The sequence below is a fragment of the Mauremys mutica genome, chromosome 5 (genome assembly GCF_020497125.1).
Source record: "Mauremys mutica isolate MM-2020 ecotype Southern chromosome 5, ASM2049712v1, whole genome shotgun sequence".
NCBI classification, from domain to species: domain Eukaryota; kingdom Metazoa; phylum Chordata; order Testudines; family Geoemydidae; genus Mauremys; species Mauremys mutica.
The window spans coordinates 62,444,711-62,465,608 of NC_059076.1; the positions used below are offsets into that span (position 1 = coordinate 62,444,711).

The 20,898-nt window shown below is 40.9% G+C and overlaps 1 protein-coding gene across 1 annotated transcript in view; it reads right to left on the reverse strand.

Annotated features, from left to right (window-relative positions):
* GATB (glutamyl-tRNA amidotransferase subunit B) overlaps nucleotides 1-20,018 on the reverse strand; it is a 61,391-nt gene extending 41,373 nt beyond the window's left edge. The window contains exons 1-2 of the mRNA XM_045017895.1: nucleotides 19,756-20,018; nucleotides 16,886-17,036 (exon numbers count right to left, since the gene is read on the reverse strand). Coding sequence (XP_044873830.1) covers nucleotides 16,886-17,036; nucleotides 19,756-19,913 — 309 coding nt within the window. The 5' untranslated portion in view covers nucleotides 19,914-20,018. The remainder of the gene's footprint in view (nucleotides 1-16,885; nucleotides 17,037-19,755) is intronic.
* Nucleotides 20,019-20,898: the final 880 nt, after the last annotated feature.

Below are 20,898 nucleotides of genomic sequence, written 5' to 3' on the forward strand. Positions count from 1 at the left end.
TAAATTCTATTTTTTAAAATTTGTTCGTTAATTTAATAATTGATTTAACTAATTCAAATCAACCAATCTGAAAGAAATAATCAAACATCTTAATATAACTTTGAAGTGCTTACATTTTCAGTGCTTTCAAATAGGCACAGTATTGTCTCCATCCTACTCTGTATCATAAAGCTGTCAAGATAGCAACTTCCAGTAGGATTGTTAAAGAGACAGCGTCAAGATAAAATCATTTAAGTACTGAAATTCCCTTACCTATGTTACAGATACCATCACAGGTGATAAAAATGGAGACATCTTTACAAGTAATACTGATTTTTTGCTATTTATGTAATCATTTGCTTTTTGTATTTACCAGCTTGAACCATGAAAACAGATTAACAATTTTTCCTTTTATTCCTATAGTTAATTTTTTGCCAATTTCACTTTAAGGTTATTATACATTGCATAATGATACAATCTCTATATGGCAAACACGGAAAGTTAGTTTTAAAAACATGTTGCCGACTGAATTCACTTTTCAATTTCAGGAGAAACATTTCTATTGGTCTCAGGTCTTACAAAAGATAATTTTTATGAAGCTTAAACTTCAGGTCAAATTTGACCTCACCGTGTCCTTCAAATTATTATTTTCATTATATATCAGACACTTAAAAAAAAAAGTAAAATCACACTGACGCTGTATGGCATATGTGAGACACTATGATATTATTGATACCAATATTATAAAATAGCAATGAATCTTACCAGATATGCAGTGTAAGGTATCTGTGAAAATGTTATGATTTGCCAAGTATGATAATCTTGTTTACAGGTTTGTATCATCTTTGTATTGTGAATTATATATTTTTGATATAATCTGTATTTCAAAAACTTACACTGTGCTTCTGGGTGACATCCCAAGACAAAAAGGTACCAGCACTATATAGCTTGCTTGATGGCCTATCAAAGGCAATCAGCTATACAAAGAACACATGGAACGAAGCCTGGGGCTACATCTGAGTCAGCCAGATGCGTAGGGACATGCCTATGGACAGGGGACTCCAAGGTTTTTCCAGGCCTATGTGCTTAGGGAGAGGATGTACAAGCCACATGGCAAAGGCTATAAAAGGCAGCTGCATCATCTTCATTTGGTTTTCAATCCTGCTTCTCACCTCTGGAGCAACTTGTCTACAAACTAAAGCTCTGAACAAAGGACTGAATGATCTATCCAAGCGTTGGCTGTGTTCCAGAGGGACTCTCAAGCCATCAAACTCTAAGAACCTGATATATGTACTTTAAATCTGTGTATGTATCTGACTGCTTTACCATTTAACAAATCTCTTGTTGTTGTTGTTGTTGTTGTATAATAAACCTTTAGTTTTAAATATTAAGGAATTGGCTGGCAGAGTATTGGCTGGCAATGTGGCACGCCCTTTGGGGATCAAAAGATCATTTTGTATAGTGAGCAGAGTTTTAAAATAACGCTGCACCTTACTGTATCGATTTGCTAATTAGGAGCCGGAGAACTGGAATGCAATAAAGGGAGCTGTATGATTTCTTTTTTCAGCTTCTTGATAACCAATGTGTGAGATCAGGAGCACAGTTCATGACTAGTTGGTGAGTCTAACTTCAGTGTGAACCACCAGTTTTTGGAGAATCTGCTGTCCTTTTACAGCCTGCTCTGACCCTGGCATTTTCAGTGAAGGCTACCCTAGGTATCCCGGGTCACACACACACACACCATTTAAATTGGACATAGTAGTTAGGATCTCACTACATTGGAGTTTTACTAATAGAACAAAATAAACTTCCTCTTTCCTTCCCCCCCCCCCCAAAAGAAACCTCATAGATTTGTTTTTGGGTTGCCTCTTTAGCAATTGAGAAATCAAAGCTCTACTACAACTCCTTAATATAACTAAAAGAATAAAAACTCCCCCCCCCCAAAAGAAGAAAAGGAATTACATGTTTATGGCACTTAACCAGAGTACTATTACATCCTTATTGCAACTATATGCTTCTGGCTTGGATACATTGTCTGCTGGGTCTTATTTTAGTTATAAAAAACATTTTTTGGGGGGGAGGGGGAGAGGAAGCGCAGTGTTAATGGGATAAGAATAATTTCCAATTTGAATGTTGACCAGCAGCAAAATGGGCTCAATTAGTCCTCAATGCCAGAGAGAAACATACTGTATAATGTTCAAGTACTTATTTGTTTTAATATCATAATTATAGTTTCTTACACAAAAGTTCCTACTTTCACCAATTAGTATTTTATGTTCCTGACAATAGACAGCCTTTATTACTATCCAGAAAGCTTGTATTTTATCACAATTTTAGTCTGACCACTGAATTTTAAAAACAAAAACAAAAAACAAAACAAAACCATGACATTTCAAATTCCCCAGGCAACTTTCCCTCCCTCCCTCCATGGTCTGTGGCTTTATCTCCTTAATGTGTGATCCTGTTAGATCCCACAAGCTAAGCAGGGCTGTATAGGTCAATAGCTGAATAGGAGACCTCCAAAAAATGCTCAAGTGCTGCACAAAGTGGGGTTGGTGACTTAAGGTGGCACTCTACCCTCTGAGTAAATACTGAATGGGGGCCTAGAATTATGCTTCCAGAACTGTTCTTTTTTGGGAATGAGATGCAAAACCACAGTCACTGCTACTTGTAGCCATTACAAATCCTATGACACTCTTTGCATGTGCACCAGAGTGTGCTAACCCAAGTGTCCGGCAGGGCCGGCTTTAGGCCTATTCCACCAATTCCCCTGAATCAGGCCCCGTGCCTAAGAGGACTCCGCGCCCAGTGAGAATCCCTTCCCTGGCTAGAGGCGCCTTTTTAATTTTTACTCACCTGGCGGCGCTTCCTTCACTCGAACGGGTCTTCGGCGGCAGGTCCATCACTTGCTCTGGGTCTTCGGCGGCACTTCAGCGGCGGGTCCTTCAGTGCCGCCAAAGACCTGAAGCAAGTGAAGGACCCACCGCTGAAGTGCTGCCGAAGACTCAGAACACTGCCCGGTGAGTACAAGCCCCACGTGTTTTTTTACATGTGTGGGTTTGTTTGTTTTTTTTAAGTCATCGCTGCCGGGGCCCCAACAAAACTGTTCGAATTGGGCCCCACACTGCCTAAAGCCAGCCCTGGTGTCCGGAACATTTTTACTCATGTAACAACTAACTTTCACCACCCAACTACCCACTTTATTTTAAGCAAAATACAGTATTCTTCACTTCCTAACAATTGGATAATGCTGGTGTGCTTATTCATTGTCAAGTGAAGTGATCCTATCTATGTATTAGCTACCTCAAAAGGGTGATGAGGCTTAATTACTCACTTTTCTTCTGCTTGGGCTACAGTTTTATCATTTAAGTTTTGCACCTGGGTAACTCAGATGGTTAGGAAAACTACCATGTCTCCTCTGAATATGCACAGCTTTTAGAATAATCTATAATGATAAACATCAATTTTGTGTGTGAAAGCTTCCCTTACTAATGACCCAGAGTAAGTTCCCCAGCTTATTTATGTAGTACGATGTTATTAACTTGACAGCTTTGACTAGCACTGAGGATTTAAATTATTGGCTTGAACTGACAAACTGCCAGTCTGAAATGCTTGCACAGTCCTGGTTTCGAGAGAAAGATATGGAACTGCTGGAATAGATGTGGACAAAACCCAGCATCTACAAAGAATTCTAAACATTTTCATCCTCCTAACATCTGTCATGGATATTTATTTCTAGGGAATTCCTAAAAAGTTCTCTCATAAAGGAAATGTAAATTGTTTGTATTGGAAAACCATGAAAGGACTCAATGATGGCATCAATATCATCCTCCCTCCACCCCTCCCAGCTACATTATCTTGCTAGTGGTACCATGGTAACTGAGAGCCAATGAAATAAAAAAAATAACCTTGCGAAGATCTATTTGTATAGAAACTAGTCTACTCCTTTCACTCTACTCCTTCCACTGCTGGAGAAGATGTAAAGATTCTTTGCATGACCTTATCTTTAGGTGCAAGATCAGTTTAGACAGAACCTCGCTTTTAAGTCCATCTGAGATAGCACCTTCAACAGCATAAACATCTACTAGCACCAGTGCTGGCAATCTAATCACTATTTAACTTACTTTTTCCTCCTCTTTTTTTTTTTTTTTTTAAAAAGACTCAAATATGTTTATCAATGGATTAAAATTAATTTGCTTTTAGCTAAAAACCTAAATTTCCATATTCAATAACCAATCACTTCTGTACAGTAAGAAAGCAGGTATTCTCTACAGATTGCTAAAGAATATAAAAAATGTGAATGACAAAGATGTGATTCACCTACTCCTTTCCCTGGAGAAAGCATCTGCTTGCTTTCCCTACAATCCTTTTGTCAACACATTTTAATTCATTAATTATTTGTATTATAATAGCACGTAGGAGCCCCAAGTCATAAAACAGGGCCCATTGCGTTAAGTGCTCTACAAACACAGAACAAGGAGACAGTTCCCGCCCTAAAAATCTTACAGTCTTTTGCTTCTAGGCCATGGTCCTCACACATTTTCATATGGGACACTACATCTTAATAGTGTCTCAGGAAACCTTCGCTGCCATTTATGATCATGCAGACCACCAAAAACACACCAACAATCCCATGGCAACCACACACAATGTATTTAGTTTATTTTTATCTTCTTTAAATGCAACTTAGCAGCTGGAAACAAAAAGGACACAGTACAACGTGACCGTCCATTCACCTCTCTGAAAACCACCAAGTACTCCATGAACCACAGCTTAAGAACCTCTATCCCACAATAGCTAGACCAGCGGTTCTCAACTCGCAGCCGCATGCAGCCCAATTAGTACACAGCAGTGGCCCAGCTATGTGCTAAAGGCTGCTGGGCTACCCGGCCGCCCAGCATGGCATTGAGGATCCGGGGGCTACTGGTTGGCCCCATGGGGGCAGGCCTCCGGGGGCTGCCAGCCAGGTCCAGGGTCAAGGCTGCTGCACAGGGAGTCGAGGGGGGAGGGGGGGCGCTGTGGTTCTCAACCTGCAGCCCAGGTAATACATAATAAATAGTTGAGAACCACTGAGCTAGACACACATTTTCAATTTAAGGATATTTTGTGTCACTCTGGTTTCTATTTGCTTCCACTAATGCATTCAGTCCTATCATTAGTGCTGTGTGGAAAGTACTAACTTGCTCTGATATATGCTTCTTTGAAATGCATTAATAATTTAAACTTTAAAATTATTACTTTCAAATCTATTTCATTTTAATGTAATTGTGAATATTAGCTCTGCAACTGCAGACAAATGTTTACACCGAGACCTCTTCCTTTGTGTCTTCCCACCATCTAGAAGGCAATAACTATTTTGTGTTTATAATTGTTTAGAATGTGTAATATGAGAGCTTATGGGCTAAGTATAACACCAAAGTCAACAGACTAATTCCTATTGACTTCAGTGGGAGCAGGATCAGACTCTGTCATTATAGAGACACAGCAATCATTCCAGAAGAGGACCCAAACCTGCGGAGACCCAATGAATTGCAGATTTCACCATTGTGGTCTCTTTCCAGAAGGAAACTTTTAAAAGACAATTTTAGGCTAATCAGACATTCCGTGAGATAGAATTTTGGAACATGAGATTTTCCCCACTTTTTGCAATACCCAATAGTCTAGAAACTGCAGATTTATTTTATTCCATAGTTTTGAACAAGATCTATGGCACAGGATAAACCTGCATGTACAACTTTGGAATTTTGAACCGCTGAATACTATTAGGTCCCACTGTATGTTTTGCACTTTGCCAAAGACTGCTTCTAGCAGAGTTAAGAACTTCACTGGAGCACCACTACTCTAGCAAAATTTGAGAGAAGTCCAATCACTCAGATTCAAAGAATCTATAAACTCTGCTGGCACAACCTGAGGAATCCATAAGATCCATCAGCCAAATCACTCAGAGGTAGGCTACGCTCTGTTGATGTGGCCTTTTGAGCAGGGCTTTGGAGCGGAGCCTGAAGCTGGAGCGCGGAGCAGCACTGGAGCAGTGGAGCTGCAGGTTTTTGCCTGGAGCTGGAGCAGAGCCGGAGCACAGCTCCAAAGCCCTGCTCTGAGACTGTAAATTCCAGTCTGGTTCAAGGCTGTTATAAATTCCAACCAGTACAGTAACAGGTTTGAATAAGTTTCATTGTAAAAAAAGGAATCATCATTGAGCAGATGCGTTTCTAGGGGGATCCCGCAGGGACCAGTCTTTGGCCCTATACTATTTAACACTTTTAATCAGTGACCCTGAAGAAAAAAAAAACCATCACTGATAGGTTTGCAGATGAGACCAAAAATGAGGGAGTGGTAAATAATGAAGAGGACAGGTCACTGATACAGAGCAGTCTGGATCATTTGGTAAGTAAGGCACAAGCCAACAACATACATTTTAATCCAGCTAAGTGTAAATAGATACATGTGGAAACAAAGAATGTACCCCATACCTACAGGACAGGGACTATCCTGGGAAGCAGTGACTTTGAGAAAATTTTGGGGTCATGCTGAACAATAAGCTGAACATGAGCTCCCAGTGTGATGCTGTGGCCAAAAGGGCTAACGTGATCCTGGGATATATAAAACAGAGAAATCTCTGTTCGAGTAGGAATAGAGAGGATATTTTACCTCTGTATTTGGAACTAGTGCAACTGCTGCTGGAATACTCTATCCAGTTCTGAAGTAATGAACGCACTCTTGGCAGACATGCCAAGTCTTGGTGAAATCCATCAAAACAAACAAAAAAAAACAAGACGGAGAAATTCTTTACTAAAAGATAAACGATAAAAGTTGGTTTTTGGAACATTAGAACAAAGGCTGCAACAACAAAAGCCAGACAGGTAATGAAAGAAATGGACAAATATAACCCCCAAATCCTTGGAATAAGTGAATGTCGATAGCCAGGAGCTGAGTTGAGAAAAGGCGATTCAAAAATCAAAACAAAATCATAATACATTCTGGGAAGCAATATAGTTACCACACAGAGGTAATAGCAAAACAGAAAAATCTCTTAGAGTGGTAGCCAATTAACAGCTTCCAGATAAACATGAAAATTACAAATATACATTACATATCAACAGGCAACTACCATGACAAGATCTAAGATCAATTCTACAATGGTCTACAAACTCTGACTGACAATATTGCCAAGCATGACATCTGCTTAGTAATGCCAAGGTTGGGGATGACAACAACAGAGTGGAGAAAGCAATGGGGCAAGTGTGACCTTGGTCCCCAGAATGAGAACAGTGTCAGATTGGTAGAACTGTGGCAGGTATCAGGGCTCAACTGATGAAACACTAGTCACGCACATAGATATCCATATCGTAACTTGGACAGAATCCCGTGGAACCAATCTGACCTTTTATGTACTGGAAAGAACTTTAGATCAACTCTCCAAGATAGGAGCTGTGTCAGAAGTGATCACAGGTTGTGTGTCACAAGACTGAAGATCACACTTAAAACAATAACAGAACAAGCAGAGAAAACTGACAGCTAAAGTCTAACAGACAAGACATTACATCAGCAATTTTGAATGGAACTGAAAAACCCATTTCAGATGTTATAAGCCTTAAAACCATCACAAGAAATCTACTGACATGTCATGGTTCTTTCTGTTTGATAGTATAATAGATGCCACAATGCCTGCAGTTTATTTCCAGACAAGCAAACCTAAAGTCTGGATATGTGAGGCTACACGGAACTGTGTGCAAGAAAAGGAAACAAGCCAAAGCAAAACATCAATCATCAAAAACACCTTCAGAAAAAGCAGCAGCCAAAAAGAAAGGATAAAGTAGCAAAGAGCAACATGGAGGAAATATGTGAATAAAGACGCTGAAGCAGTTGCTGAAAGAGGCACTAGTAAAACATCACATTTTAAAAGAATCAACAAGATTCTGACTGGCAAGTTTACACCAGCCGGAGAGCCTGTTAAGGTTGAACAAAGAGCTTAACAACAGAAAAAGAACATAGAGCCATGGGCAGAGCACTCCCAAGAGGTGATAAACAGGCCAACACCACAAGGAATTATTGATATTGACAAAGAAATCAAACACCCAGAACTAGACATTGTAACATTTCACATCACAAACAAGGACAGAAAAATGCAATTAAGTTAAAACCTGGCAAAGCTGGCAGGTGCAGACCAAGTCACCGGGGAAATGTTCAAAGCTTGTAATGACGAGACTATCAATAAAATTACTGAATATTTCAAAACAGTACACGGCCAGGAAAAGTTTCCAGAAGAATCTAAAATAATGGCAGTATAGTCAAAATACCAAAGAAAGGTGATCTAAGCAACTGCAGTAACTGGCAAGACATTATACTCCTTGCAGTGATAGACAAAGTTTTCCACAGTATCATCTTAAGCAGAATAAAATAGCAGATAAGGCAAAGCTAAAGGAATATCAGGCGGAATTTTGACCTGGAAGATCATGTGTCAATCAGATTTTCACCTTATGACTAATCACTGGAAACAGCAGTGAATGGCAAAAGCCCGCATTGTAAACTTTTGACAGCCTCCATCACAATTCACTCTGGAACATTTTGAAGTGTTATGATATGCCAACAAAAATGATTAAAATCTTCAAGGCTTTGTATCAGGGTGCAGTATGTACAATTAAAGTAAATGCAGACTTGAGAGAATGGTTTAACAGCTAGGGGTGCCAAAGATGAGTTCTCTCGCCTTTGCTGCTTGGCATTATCGTTGACTTTATTGTGAGACACAGCATAGATGGATCCAACACAGGCATTGTGTGGCTTAACAGTAGTACATGAGAAGATCTAATGTTTGCTGTCATCATAGCTCTTCTAAGTCACAGCTCAAGCTACATGCAAGCAAAGATCCAAAGACTGTCTGGCATCACAAGAAAGATGGGGTTAATAATCAATTATGGAAACACAAATGTAATGAGAACCTCAGACACGTACAACTCAAGCATTACATCAGAAGACAAAAGATTACAGCAGGTGAGTCAATTCACATATATTTGCAGTAACATGAAAGCCAATGAGGATTTCAAGAGGAAATAATGTTATGAATTGGCAAGGTGGCAGCTGCATTCATCACCTCAAACAAGATTCACCAGCGGCAGTTTAAACAAAAAATCTGCAACTTAAGGACCAAATTATGAATCTTTAATGCCAATGTTATTTCTACCTTAAATATGGATGTGAAAGCTGGAAAATCCACAAAAAGTATAGGCAGATGTCTAAATGCATGCGAATGCAAATGCCTCAGGAAAATACTAGGTATAAAATGGAAAAAAATTAAAACAAGTGCCTGAGATTTATCAGAGTCGAACAACTTCTTTACCTCTGAAGCTATCCAGAAAAAAAAGAGATGGAAATATCTGGGACATGTAATATGGATGAAGCCAGAGCCTCTGCCATAACAAACATGCCTTTTGGAAGCTGGAGAAACATGTAAAAGAGGCTGACCAAAAAATCCCTCCATTGAACAGTACTTACAGAAGGAAAACATATACCATCTAACAACACTGAGAACGTGCAAAGAGTAGCACAGGATAAACAGGGATGGCAGAGCCATGTTCATGTCCAAAGTGACATCCGAAGGCATGGGAAGGATGCAGATTCAGATAAATTTGAGACATCCAAGGTGAGATTTTCAGAAGTGCTCAGCAGTGATGTAACTCTGTTCCCACTGAAAACAGAAATTTATGTTGACTTCAATGGGAGCAGAGGTAAGCCATCACTGAGTGCTTTTGAAAATCCTCTCTTCATAAATATCTGAAATCTTTATAATTTTAAAAACCATATAAATAGTACAAAAATACAGTTCATATTGTAGATACATTGAAAATACATTAGGAGCTTTTAGTTATTTTAAAATGGCTGACAGTCTAGAAACACATAGCTATGGTTAAAGATCATGTTCAGTTTGTGTTCTTTTCTATGACTATTTAAATCCTGAATTCTGTCTCAGTGTTTCTGTCTGTTAAGGCCAAATGACTTCACTGTGCAGAGAAACTGATGAGACTAAGAGAAAGGATACAGCAACCTCCTATGATTAACAACAAAAATTGGGTAAATGCAGGCATTTTAAACGTTTATAAGCACCTGTAATGGAAAAATGCAAAGTTGCTTGTAGTTGGAAATTGTTGTCTGGAAACCTCAGCCATTGTGGGGAAATTGGCTATAGCTTTTAAACATCAGACATTCCATTTTATTTCTAAGACTAAAGCTATCATTTATTCAGGCACCTCTCAAGTAATCCTGAGATGAGTTTTCATTCCCTTTCTATAGACTTGATTTCAGCTCCCATAAAAAAAAGACTTCCAACCTCAATGGTAGATCAATCAGGCCTTAAATTAGGTCACCTTCATAGCTCATAAACAGCTTTAAAAAAAGCTATGGTATATGTGACGTGTCTTGTGCCACCTGGCTTTTCTATGGCAGGGTCTATAGTGGCTGCTGTTTATGCTCCCAACTCCCTCTTTGTACTCGGTACTCTAAAGACAACAGGACACAATTCATCTGGTGCTTTAATAGGGCCAATTTCATAAAGCTGAAAACAATTATGAGCCAAATCAGCTGGGAGGAAGAATTTAATCAGAAAAATGTGAATGATATTTTGGAATAATTTAAGAACATCTACTAGATGTCCAAAAAGCCACAATCTAGGAAGAAAACTGTGCTGGTTAAAAACAATTATCCCCACCTGGTTTAGAGGGTAAGTGAAAGCAGCTGTAAACAAAAATTTGTATATAAGTGGAAGAAAGGGGGAGTTGATACTAATGACTACAAATCAGAAGTTAAGAATTGTAGGAAATTGATAATGGAAGCCAAAAGAGACAAGGAAAAATCTATACCCACAAGAGTTAAAGACAATAAGGAGTTTAATAATACATTAGGAACCAAAAGAATCTTGACAGTTGTATTGGCCCATACTAAATGGAAATGGTGGAACTATCAGTACTAAAGAAAAGGTAGAGGTGTTCAATAAATATTTCTGTACTGTATTTGGGTGAAAAACAGGTAATATAGTCTCATCAGATGGTGATAACACTCTTTCCATTCTACTAGTATCTTTGAAGGATGTTGAGCAGAAGCTACTATGGTCAGACAGTTTTAAATCAGAAGGTCCAGATAACTTGCATTCAAGAGTTTTAAAAGAGCTGGCTGAGGAAATTGCTGTACCATCAACTTTGATTTTCAATAAGTCTTGGAGCACTGGGAAAATTCCAGAAAACTGAAAAGAAGCTAATGTGCCATTTTAAAAAATTGGTAAATGGGATGACCCGGGTAATTATAGGCCTCTCATCCCAACATCAAATCCAAACAAGATAATGGAGTGGCTGATACAGGAGTTGATTAATAAAGAACTAAAGGAGGGTAATGTAATTAATGCAAATCAACATGGGTTTATGTCAAACTAACTTGATATCTTTTTTTGATGAGATTATAAGTTGACATAGGTAATAAAGTTGATGTAATAGACAGACTTCTAAGGTGTTTGACTTGACATCACACAACATTTTGATCACAAAACTAGAATGATACAAAATTAACATGGCACACATTAAATACATTAAAAACTTGCTATCTGATCCATCTTAAAATGAAGCTAGACATATTCAGACCAGAAATAAGGTGTAAATTTTTAACAGTGAGAGTAATTAATCATTGGAAAAATTTAACAAGGGTCATGGTGGATTCCTTATCATTGATCATTTTTAAATCAAGATCGGATGTTTTTCTAAAAGATATGCTCTAGGAATTATCTGGGGGAAGTTCTAAGGTCTGTTGCACAGGGGGTCAGACAAGATGATCATAATGGTCCCTTCCGGCCATAGAATCTACAAACCTGAGACCCCATACCTGGCAGCTGTAGGAACTTTTTTTGGGGGGGGAGGTGGGGGAAGGTCACTAACACTAAGACAATGCCTAGGGTAGAGTTTATTTCATCCAAAGAAAACAAAATCATGCAGCTTTAAGGCAGATGCTCCTGAATTTGCTGCACTTTTAACGGGACATAAAAATGGTGAAAAAAAGTTATGCTTTTGTGCATTATAAAGCTTTGTATGTCCCTATGTAATTCCACGAGAAAGCACAACCCTAAAAGGATTTTGATGCAACTGTGGAGAATGGTATATGTTCTTCACTGATGAGGGGCTCCATTACCGCTAATAGTTCTAGGGTAAGTGGAACAAATGTGTATAGTAGCATGGAGACAAGGTATGTGTAGAAACAGTACAGATGGATCCACCACTGCTACAGGAACAGCTCTTTGGGAAGAATAAGGGGAAGAAGAGTGAAACAAGCTGCTAAACAAAAACAAAATAAGGGAGTAGGAGGGAGAGATTATCTGCTTTTTATCCAACCTCCCCTTAAAAACCTATCCATTTCCAACCTTGACTACACCTGAGCTGCTGTTCGTGCCCATAGCTATTTCTCAGAGGCATCACCACCAGCAGCAGCACAGTGAAATAGACATGACCCTCAATCTTATTGTTTCTGGCGAACCACTTGCAGAGTACTAGAGGCAGGAGAATCAATTGCATTCTCCTGTAGCTATAGTATAGGGGCAAGAGATACTTAGGACAGGAAAGAAGATACAGACTTCTCCCCCTCCTCCTACATAACATACTCAGCAGTGGCAGATCACATCTGTATTCCACCAGTAATCCAGGAATGTAGGACTATCATGTCAGTTATGTTTAGAGCTGCTTCTTCTAGGGCCAAGAGGGAAGCATTATGGGAGAGCTGAGCAGTAATACAGACATGATCCTTGCTGCAATTCTCTCTCAATCTCATAGTACATTTAAATTCCTCTGACACTGATAACTGTGACTAGAGCCCTGCAAATCTGCAGGTATCCGCTTTATATCCATGGACCATTTTTGCGGATAGCATCGTGGATGCGGATACAAATTTTGTATCCGCGCAGAGCTCTGTCACTAAGAGCCATGTGGCCACTGTGAGAAACTGCGGTGCAGACCCTCCACCTGCGCTGGGCGGGGGACCGGGACATGGGCTGGGGGCTGTTCAGGCCTCTCACTCAGGGCAGGTGGAGGATCCGCAACGGCTCCCCAAAGCTGCCCAGCTGGCTCTTACCATGGCCAGGCTGCGGCTCCGAGCTGCCCCCACCCGAGCCGGGTCAGGGAGAGCCACGCTGGCAGCAGTGGAGAGTCTGGGTCCCTCCACCTGCCCTGGGTGGGAGAGCCTGAGGGGTGGGGAAACTGGGTGGGCTCCCCGCCTGGGACAGGTGGAGGGACCCAGACTCCCCACAGCTGCCCGCCTGGCTCTCACCGTGGCTGGGCTCTGGATCTGAGCCACCCCCTCTCCCCGCTGCAGCGCCATGCTGATAGCTGTGGGGAGCCTGGTTCCCTCCACCTGCCCTGGGTGGGGGGCCTGAGCAGCTCCAGCCCATGTCCCTGCCCCCTAGGTCCTCCACCCAGGGCAGGTGGAGAGATCCAGGTTCCCCACAGCTGCCAGCACAGCTCTCCCCAACCCGACTCCAGCCTTGCCACAGTAAGAGCCAGGCAGGCAGCTGTGGGGAGCCGTGGTGGACCCTCCACCTGCACTGGGTGGGGGACCCAAGCAGCCCCTGTGCAGCTCCACAGATCACCCCCCTTACCCCCCAGCCAGGCCAGTGTGGAGCCCAGCCAGGGAACCACAGTAGACCCCACACCTGCCCGCAGTGTGCGGGGCGGGGGCTAAGAACAGCCCCCAGCCATGTCCCTGCCTCCCAGGCTCCCCGCCCGTCCATGACTCTGTGCGGGCTCCCCACAGCTGTTCACCCTGACCGTGCTCCAGTGTGGGCTGCCTCAGAGCTGCAGCCCGGACAGGGTAAGTAGAGCCATGCAAATCTGTGGACAGCTGCAGATATCTGCATCTGCGGACAATATTTGTGGATCGGATGCAGATATACATTTTTGTATCCGTGCGGGGCTCTAACTGTGACTACAGTTCTTAGAACATCTATTACTGTAGTTATCCTCTATTGCAGACATAGCACAAATATTCTGTTTTCTCAGTTCTACTATAACATTGCTTTTCTTTGTTAGTTTCTTTGAAAAACAGGAAGAGTTCAAAGGAACTACTACACATTTAGATTCTAAAGAGTCTTATACCATCAAAATGCAACAACTTTAACACAGGCAAAATATTTTGGTCTAAAAAATTGGAGGAAAAATTATATTTAAAACATTTCCAAAAATAATCTCTCTTATAGGTCTCCACATATTACCAATGCATATTCTAAAATACCCTGCTTAAATAAGTAAGTCTACATTTATACCGACAAAGCAAATATCAGCCCTGGCTAATACAGCAAGTGCTACAGAAAAACAAAGCTGATACTAAAGAAAGGATTCCATATCACATTCTTACATACGAATACAAGAACTTTTTAATATTCACTTTCAACTCTGCTCTCTCCAATATTGGGAATAAGATTTTTTTTTCTTGTACAGATAAAAGCAGTTGGTGCAGGTGAACAAGTGCAGGATCACTAATTTTTAATTAACCTATCAGGCTGCCTACTAATCAGGTGCAGTTATCTTCTCTGCAGAAGCCTGCATGTCCTGGAGCATGTGATTTTCCACCGGGTACAATCATGAAGGAAACAGCCACACACCCTATAAAGCACAGAAATCAATTAAAAAACAAGAGAAAGTAAAGAAATATATAAAAAGGGAAAAACAATCTACCAGCTTTCATGTTTACCCTGCTAAAATTTTTACTCTTTCCTGGGCAAACTTCCAATTTGATTAAAGATATGATTTAAGTACGATTTCCTCACATCGTTAACAAAATGTTAACTAGATGGGCCAAAACAAACATCATGAACTCGAACAGCATTTCAAGTTTCAGTGCGTTGGGAGGTGTTCAGATGTGAATCTGACATTCTGGTTTTGGTTATAGGCTGGATCCAAAACGGGAAGGGACTTATTTTGCAATTCATGTGCAGCGAAAATCTCCTCAGAAAAGCCACTCTCATACAATGTCCTCTCAAGATAGCACCAATCTAGAACAGCTCAAGATTTCTGTATCATCAGATCTGAAACTTAGCCCTGATTTGGCACTGACCTCGGAACCTAGTCTAAACCCTACCAGGATCTTCCAAACACCGCTTCTTCAGCCATCTAATACTTTCACAAACTGTGACTTGTCACCATGCATTTCTCTTCCCAAGCTCCACAAGTCTCTCCAAACTGCTTGGATTCCCTCCAGATCCTAAACATATTTCTCTAGGTTTATTCTCAATTTCAGAATCCTACCTAAAGCTATTTTTTAGTGAAGGAAATAAAATCTTCAAATAGCACAGTAAAAAAACAGAAGTCTGCAAAAGGAATTCAGGGTTTACTTCCAATAAATACATTTGGGGAGGCACTTTTACTTTAAATACTTTGACACCACTCATTGCATTATAAAAAGTATACTTGTTATATGATACAACAATAACCTTGTTCAGTGGTTACTTTCTCTTCACACCAAGTTTGTATATATAGTAAATAATATTTTACATTTATATAGTACTTGGCACCAGAAAGGAGCCCAGGGAGCTTTACAGTGAACAAATATTTGTAGCACCGTCATGCCCACCCCAATAGACAACTACATTAAAGGAGTAAAAATATGACTTTAGAGGATAAACTAAAAATGATTGGGGGGAGACGGCAGCAGAATAACTGAAGTGGAAAGAAAGCTGTTTAACCTGAACATCAGCATTCTGAAGGGGCTGCTGACCAATGAAGAGCCCTATGTTACCAGTGTGACAGGTTCGGTCACAGAGACCCCCTTGGGACTGTCACCTGATGCGCTGAATTTGCCTCTGAGCCCGTTTTCCCTGCTATCTTGGGACTCCAGAACCCTGCCTTGTTGAGCCAGACATGCTAGCCTGCTGCAACACACAGACCCAGGTCTGGTCCATGCCCCCAAAACTGCAGACTTTAACCAAAAACTGCTCAGCAGGTCACCTATCTCATGCTTATCTTTAGTGTATTACAAATAAAACAAACAGTCAGTAAGTATGGTTCACACTTTCCCATACCAGATCGGTTTTGCTTAGAAGACCAAATAACTCTATACTGGAGACATTCCAAATAGGAAACGGCACCTACTTGAGCACACATATGGCAAAATGTCAAATGGCCAACTAGAAAACCAAGATGCTCATCACTCATAGGTAAGGATAAGATTTTGTCACGAAGGTCCCGGAAGTCACAGATTCCAGGACTTTCAGAGACTCGTGATATTTTCCGCTTTAGCCCTGTGCTATTGAGACTGACAGGGGGCCCAGGAGCCCTGAGCTGCCAGGAGTGGTGGGTGCTGGATTCCCCTGCTCCCGGCAGCAGGTCTCGTCTCTCATCCCCCACCATGGGGCTCAGGCTTCAGTTATCCCCCGGTCAGGCCCCACCCAATTAGTCTTAGTAATTTTATTTCTTAAAGTATTTTAAAAGCATTTTAGCTTCTGTGAACTTTTATTACCCATGACCGGTGACTTTTACTAAAAATAACTGACAAAATCTTAACCTTACTCGTAGGATTTTATATGTCTTCTCACATTTAATGAGCTTCCAGTGCTTCATACTAACGAAATATATAGTAAAATTAACTAAAGTAACATTGCCATTCAAATACACCGACTTTGACAGCAAAAAGAAGTTGCCATTAATGCAATCTCTGCAAGAGGTATTCCCTGAGTTAATTCCTCAGCAGGAGTTGTAACTTGATCACCATGGATATCTGAGTAAGTACACAGAAAGAAAATAGTGAAACAAAGTTTTAGAAAACAAAGAACAGTGCTAGAGACAAAGACTGTTAAGAAGAACAAAAGATAAGAATTGTGCTTCAAAGTATCTGCTCAACAAAAAATGTTAAGATTCTCTTATGAGACAAATTAAAATGAAATGTAACTTACTGGTAAGGTCCCTGGTAGAGAAGCATCAAAGAAAGATACCAAAGAATTAGGTGGTGCTGCAAATTGGACTTGGGAGCCAGAGAAAAGCTTTGAGTTGGAACTGATCTGCGCATGAATTTCCAGACCCACCACTGCTACCCATGGAGCAACACTGAAAGAGAAGGGGAAAGTAAATATGATTAACATATACTCTATTAAACCTCCATAAACTTCTAAACACAAGACCAGAAAACCCTTGCAATACCATGTGGTAGCACTGCGCTGCTGATCCATAATAAATATTGAAGGGAAATATGAGGCAAACTTTTTCATTATATACAGGTAGAGGATGGTAAGTAGGAACAATTATATAAGAAGGAAAAAAATAAAGGTCTAAATCCATGAAATCTTACTCATATGAGTAGCATCAATGAGGCAAACCCACATGAGTAACAGCTTGCCTGATCAACCTCCAATTTTATACCCAACAGAAATTATAAATATGAATTATATTTCATGTACTTTGATAAGTCTCCAACAAACAGGTGGCATATCAATTATGTATACATTGTCAGCTAATCACTTGCAAGTTGGAAAAGGTTGTACTACATTAGCATAAACATTAGTAGTCTGATAATAAAGAAATCATAATTTCCATTGGAGAGCAACTGCTCTCTGAACATACTCCACAAGAATGAGCTTCTACATATCATCTGAAAAGTAATTGCAATTCTCACATCCATAACCCTTATATAGGCAAGAGATGGGGGTCACTTTCACAGTGTGAATTGCTTGACTGTTTCTGTAAGTAATTATCTGGCCTTGTACAAATGAAATGACAGAAATATAGTATTTCACTGGTGAAGTCAGGTTTGTATAACAAGATACTAAAGCAATATTAAGTACCTAGATATAGTCGATAAGTGGGAAAAACATTGAACAAATACATCAAATGCAGCATTTCTTTCAAAAGTGAACACAATAAACTTGATCTGTCAAGACTTGAGTTCAGGGTTCTGTCTCTCTCCTTCAACCACTGACTACATCACTACCAAAAACTGAGTAATGGCATGGAAATACTGTCACTTAGGATTATTTTCAGGAATTTAAATAAAGTATTTTACAACAAATAGTTTTTCTCCATGTGTTGACTGAGATTACAAAATCATATTTGTAAAAGCAAGGTTCATTAGCTATGTTTCAGACATCAGGTAGAATATCTAAGGCCCTAAATCCAAAAAACTCTTACAGGTGCTTAACTTTACTACTTTGAGAAATCCCATTGATACCAGTGGGAACGAAATTAACAAGACAACTCATGATAGTAAAGTTAAGCACATGAGTAAGAGTTTGCATGATTAGGGCACCTAACTTTGCTTTCATTATTTATGCTGTTTTCTTTCTGCATTTATCTCAACAAGCAATCATATTGAACTGGCTTGTGGTAGCTTGGCAGGCAGTTACTTGTTTATGGTGGCTGCACTGTTATGCTCCAGAAGCTCAGGTTTCATTAAAAAAAAACAAACAATTAAGTACTGTATCTAGCTATTATGTTTGAAACCAATGATATTTGCCTGTATCTGCAGAAGAACTGAAACAATAGCTCTGATGAATGTGGACAGCTTGCACTCATGTGAACAGAATCTTAATTTTGAATCAATTATGTCAATTTTAATATCAACATTAAACTACTTCATTGCTGATCAAAGTACACACAAAAGTAGAGGTGTTATGAAATTACAAGTACCTGCACAATCTACTGAGAGTGGCATCTCATTTCTGTGTTGTGAATAGGTGGAAATTTAGACTACCTCACTTACCATCTCTCATTTTGACCTCTGATCTCAGTTCAGACTCTGAAAAACAACTGATCTGTTTAATTTGCATTTATAGCCTGTTTCTAATCAATTTCACATACTATACTGCAATGTTTGGTTTGCAAACACTGCAGAAGAATGATTGCTTAAAATGATTTTCACTAGGATCTTCAAGTATTTAATGGAAATATTTCCATGACTCAAGTTTGGAAAAAGCTTATTTTTACCTAAATTTTGGGCATAATTTGACCTGAAAATATCCCCCAAAAATCTCCCTTCTAACATAAGGGGTTTTTTTCCCCAGAAGCTTTCTGCATTAAGGTCCTTACCCTGCATTCAGATGCACATAGTCAGAGCCTGGGTTTCCACTCAGGTGCAAAGGTCTCTACATGAACATCAGATTGTATCAGAGCTGCAACTTCCCTGAACAGGAAGAACCCACAATTCTGTACAGTGCTTTATCTATATTAGGTTTATCTAAGAAGCCAATCACTGTAACATGCAAGTGATCCCTGTGTTAAATAATGTTTAAATTATCAACTGGTGCAGGAAAAGCACAATCCCAAATTCAAATCCTGGCAGGTAGTGAGCTTCCAAAATCTCCTTTGATTCTTAAAGTTCTTAAAAACCATTTATTCTGGCAACAGGAATAAGATGTTCTAGTGTCTGATCTACTGGAACTGGTGGGAAATTGGGGAAAGGGAGGGGAAAACTTGGGTGGTGAAGTTATGAAACTGGAGGGGTACATAACTTGAGAGCTGATATTGGGAGTAGCTGAGGAATATTAATGGGGATGTGAAACCGTGGGGGAATCCAAATAAGGGCATGATATTGGGGAGTATAGCAGGGGGCGGGGAAACTGGGGCAGAAGTTCCAGGGTGGTGAGATGGGTACAGTGACGAGTTAGGATATTGGGCACAGTGTGTGTACAGGGAACACGGGCTCTGAAAACAGGACAGCAATATCCCGCAGGCGGAGCGATCGGGGTGCGCATGGGCGGGACCGAAACCTATCAGCCTTGTAGCCACGCACTCCGCGCTAGGCTATCGCTACCCCCAGTAACCTGCGCCTTACCCGCGCTCTCCCGCAGGACTTTTCACCGTTTTCCGGCCAGAAGCGATGGGCCCTGGGGCCTGCGCCCTTCTCCGGCTCGGTCCACTGTGCAGGGCGGCGACATCCCCGGCTCTGCAGCGCGGAGCTAGAAGGGAGCGCCGCAGTATGGAGGCCGCCATCTTGCTCTGGGCACGTGATGGATCAACTGACCCAGCCACGGCTGCGGCGCCTCCTGGGAAATGTAGTCTCTCCGGGGAGAAATTGCGGGGCGGAGAGGGGCAGGGAAAACTACAACTCCCGCCAGGCCAGGCCAGACCAGACGAAGCCAACTGCTCCTGTTCCTGCCCTACTCCTCTGCTCTGGAGTCCCGCGGGGAGGATGAAGGGTGTTGGTTGTTCCCATGGCTGGCGACCCAGGGCTGTGTCTCTGCTGGAGGAGGCACCTCACCTGATGCATAAGCAGCCGCCGCCCCGTTACCCGAACTGAGATTTGGATCCAGAGCCCCAAAGCTCAGGCGCCAAGAATTTGGAACTTACCCGTACAGCTATGGGGCCAGTCGGGCTCCAGCTGCTCGCAAAGTTCACATCCAGATACCTGGCCCATCTCCCGTTAAACGTTTGCAAATACGGGGACTTCACTTTGAAAAGATTGTGCATCATAAATTCTCATCATCTCGCTCTCCCTCTGGCCTTCTGTCACTGATCAACTGCAAATCGGCATCCTCCTACTCTGAGCCCACACTCAGCTGCTCTGGATTGTTATCATCTCTGGGCAAGGGCCAGTCTAATGAAACTGTGTTTTATAATCAAAGGCCTCCTGGCCCATAAGATTGCCAGTTAACCCCTCTCAAAGGACAGTTTCACACAGTGCCAAAAGACATTAGTGCATTGCATCAAAACATCTTGCTGTAACATTAAGAGGTTTCACAAGCCTTGATACTTGATTTTACAGTGCTTGCAGTATGCAGGCTTATCCTATGTAAAATAACAGCAATCCTGGAGATCCTAAAACAGAAGGCAATCCCAATACCTTGATTTTATTTATAGTTATGTACTTAATTTAAATCACTTAAACACTGATAATTCAAGCTGCTCTGTGGCTAACCCCTGGCTCCACACAGGCAAAGATAGACTAACTTGTGCATGGGCCTTACATTGCCAGTCT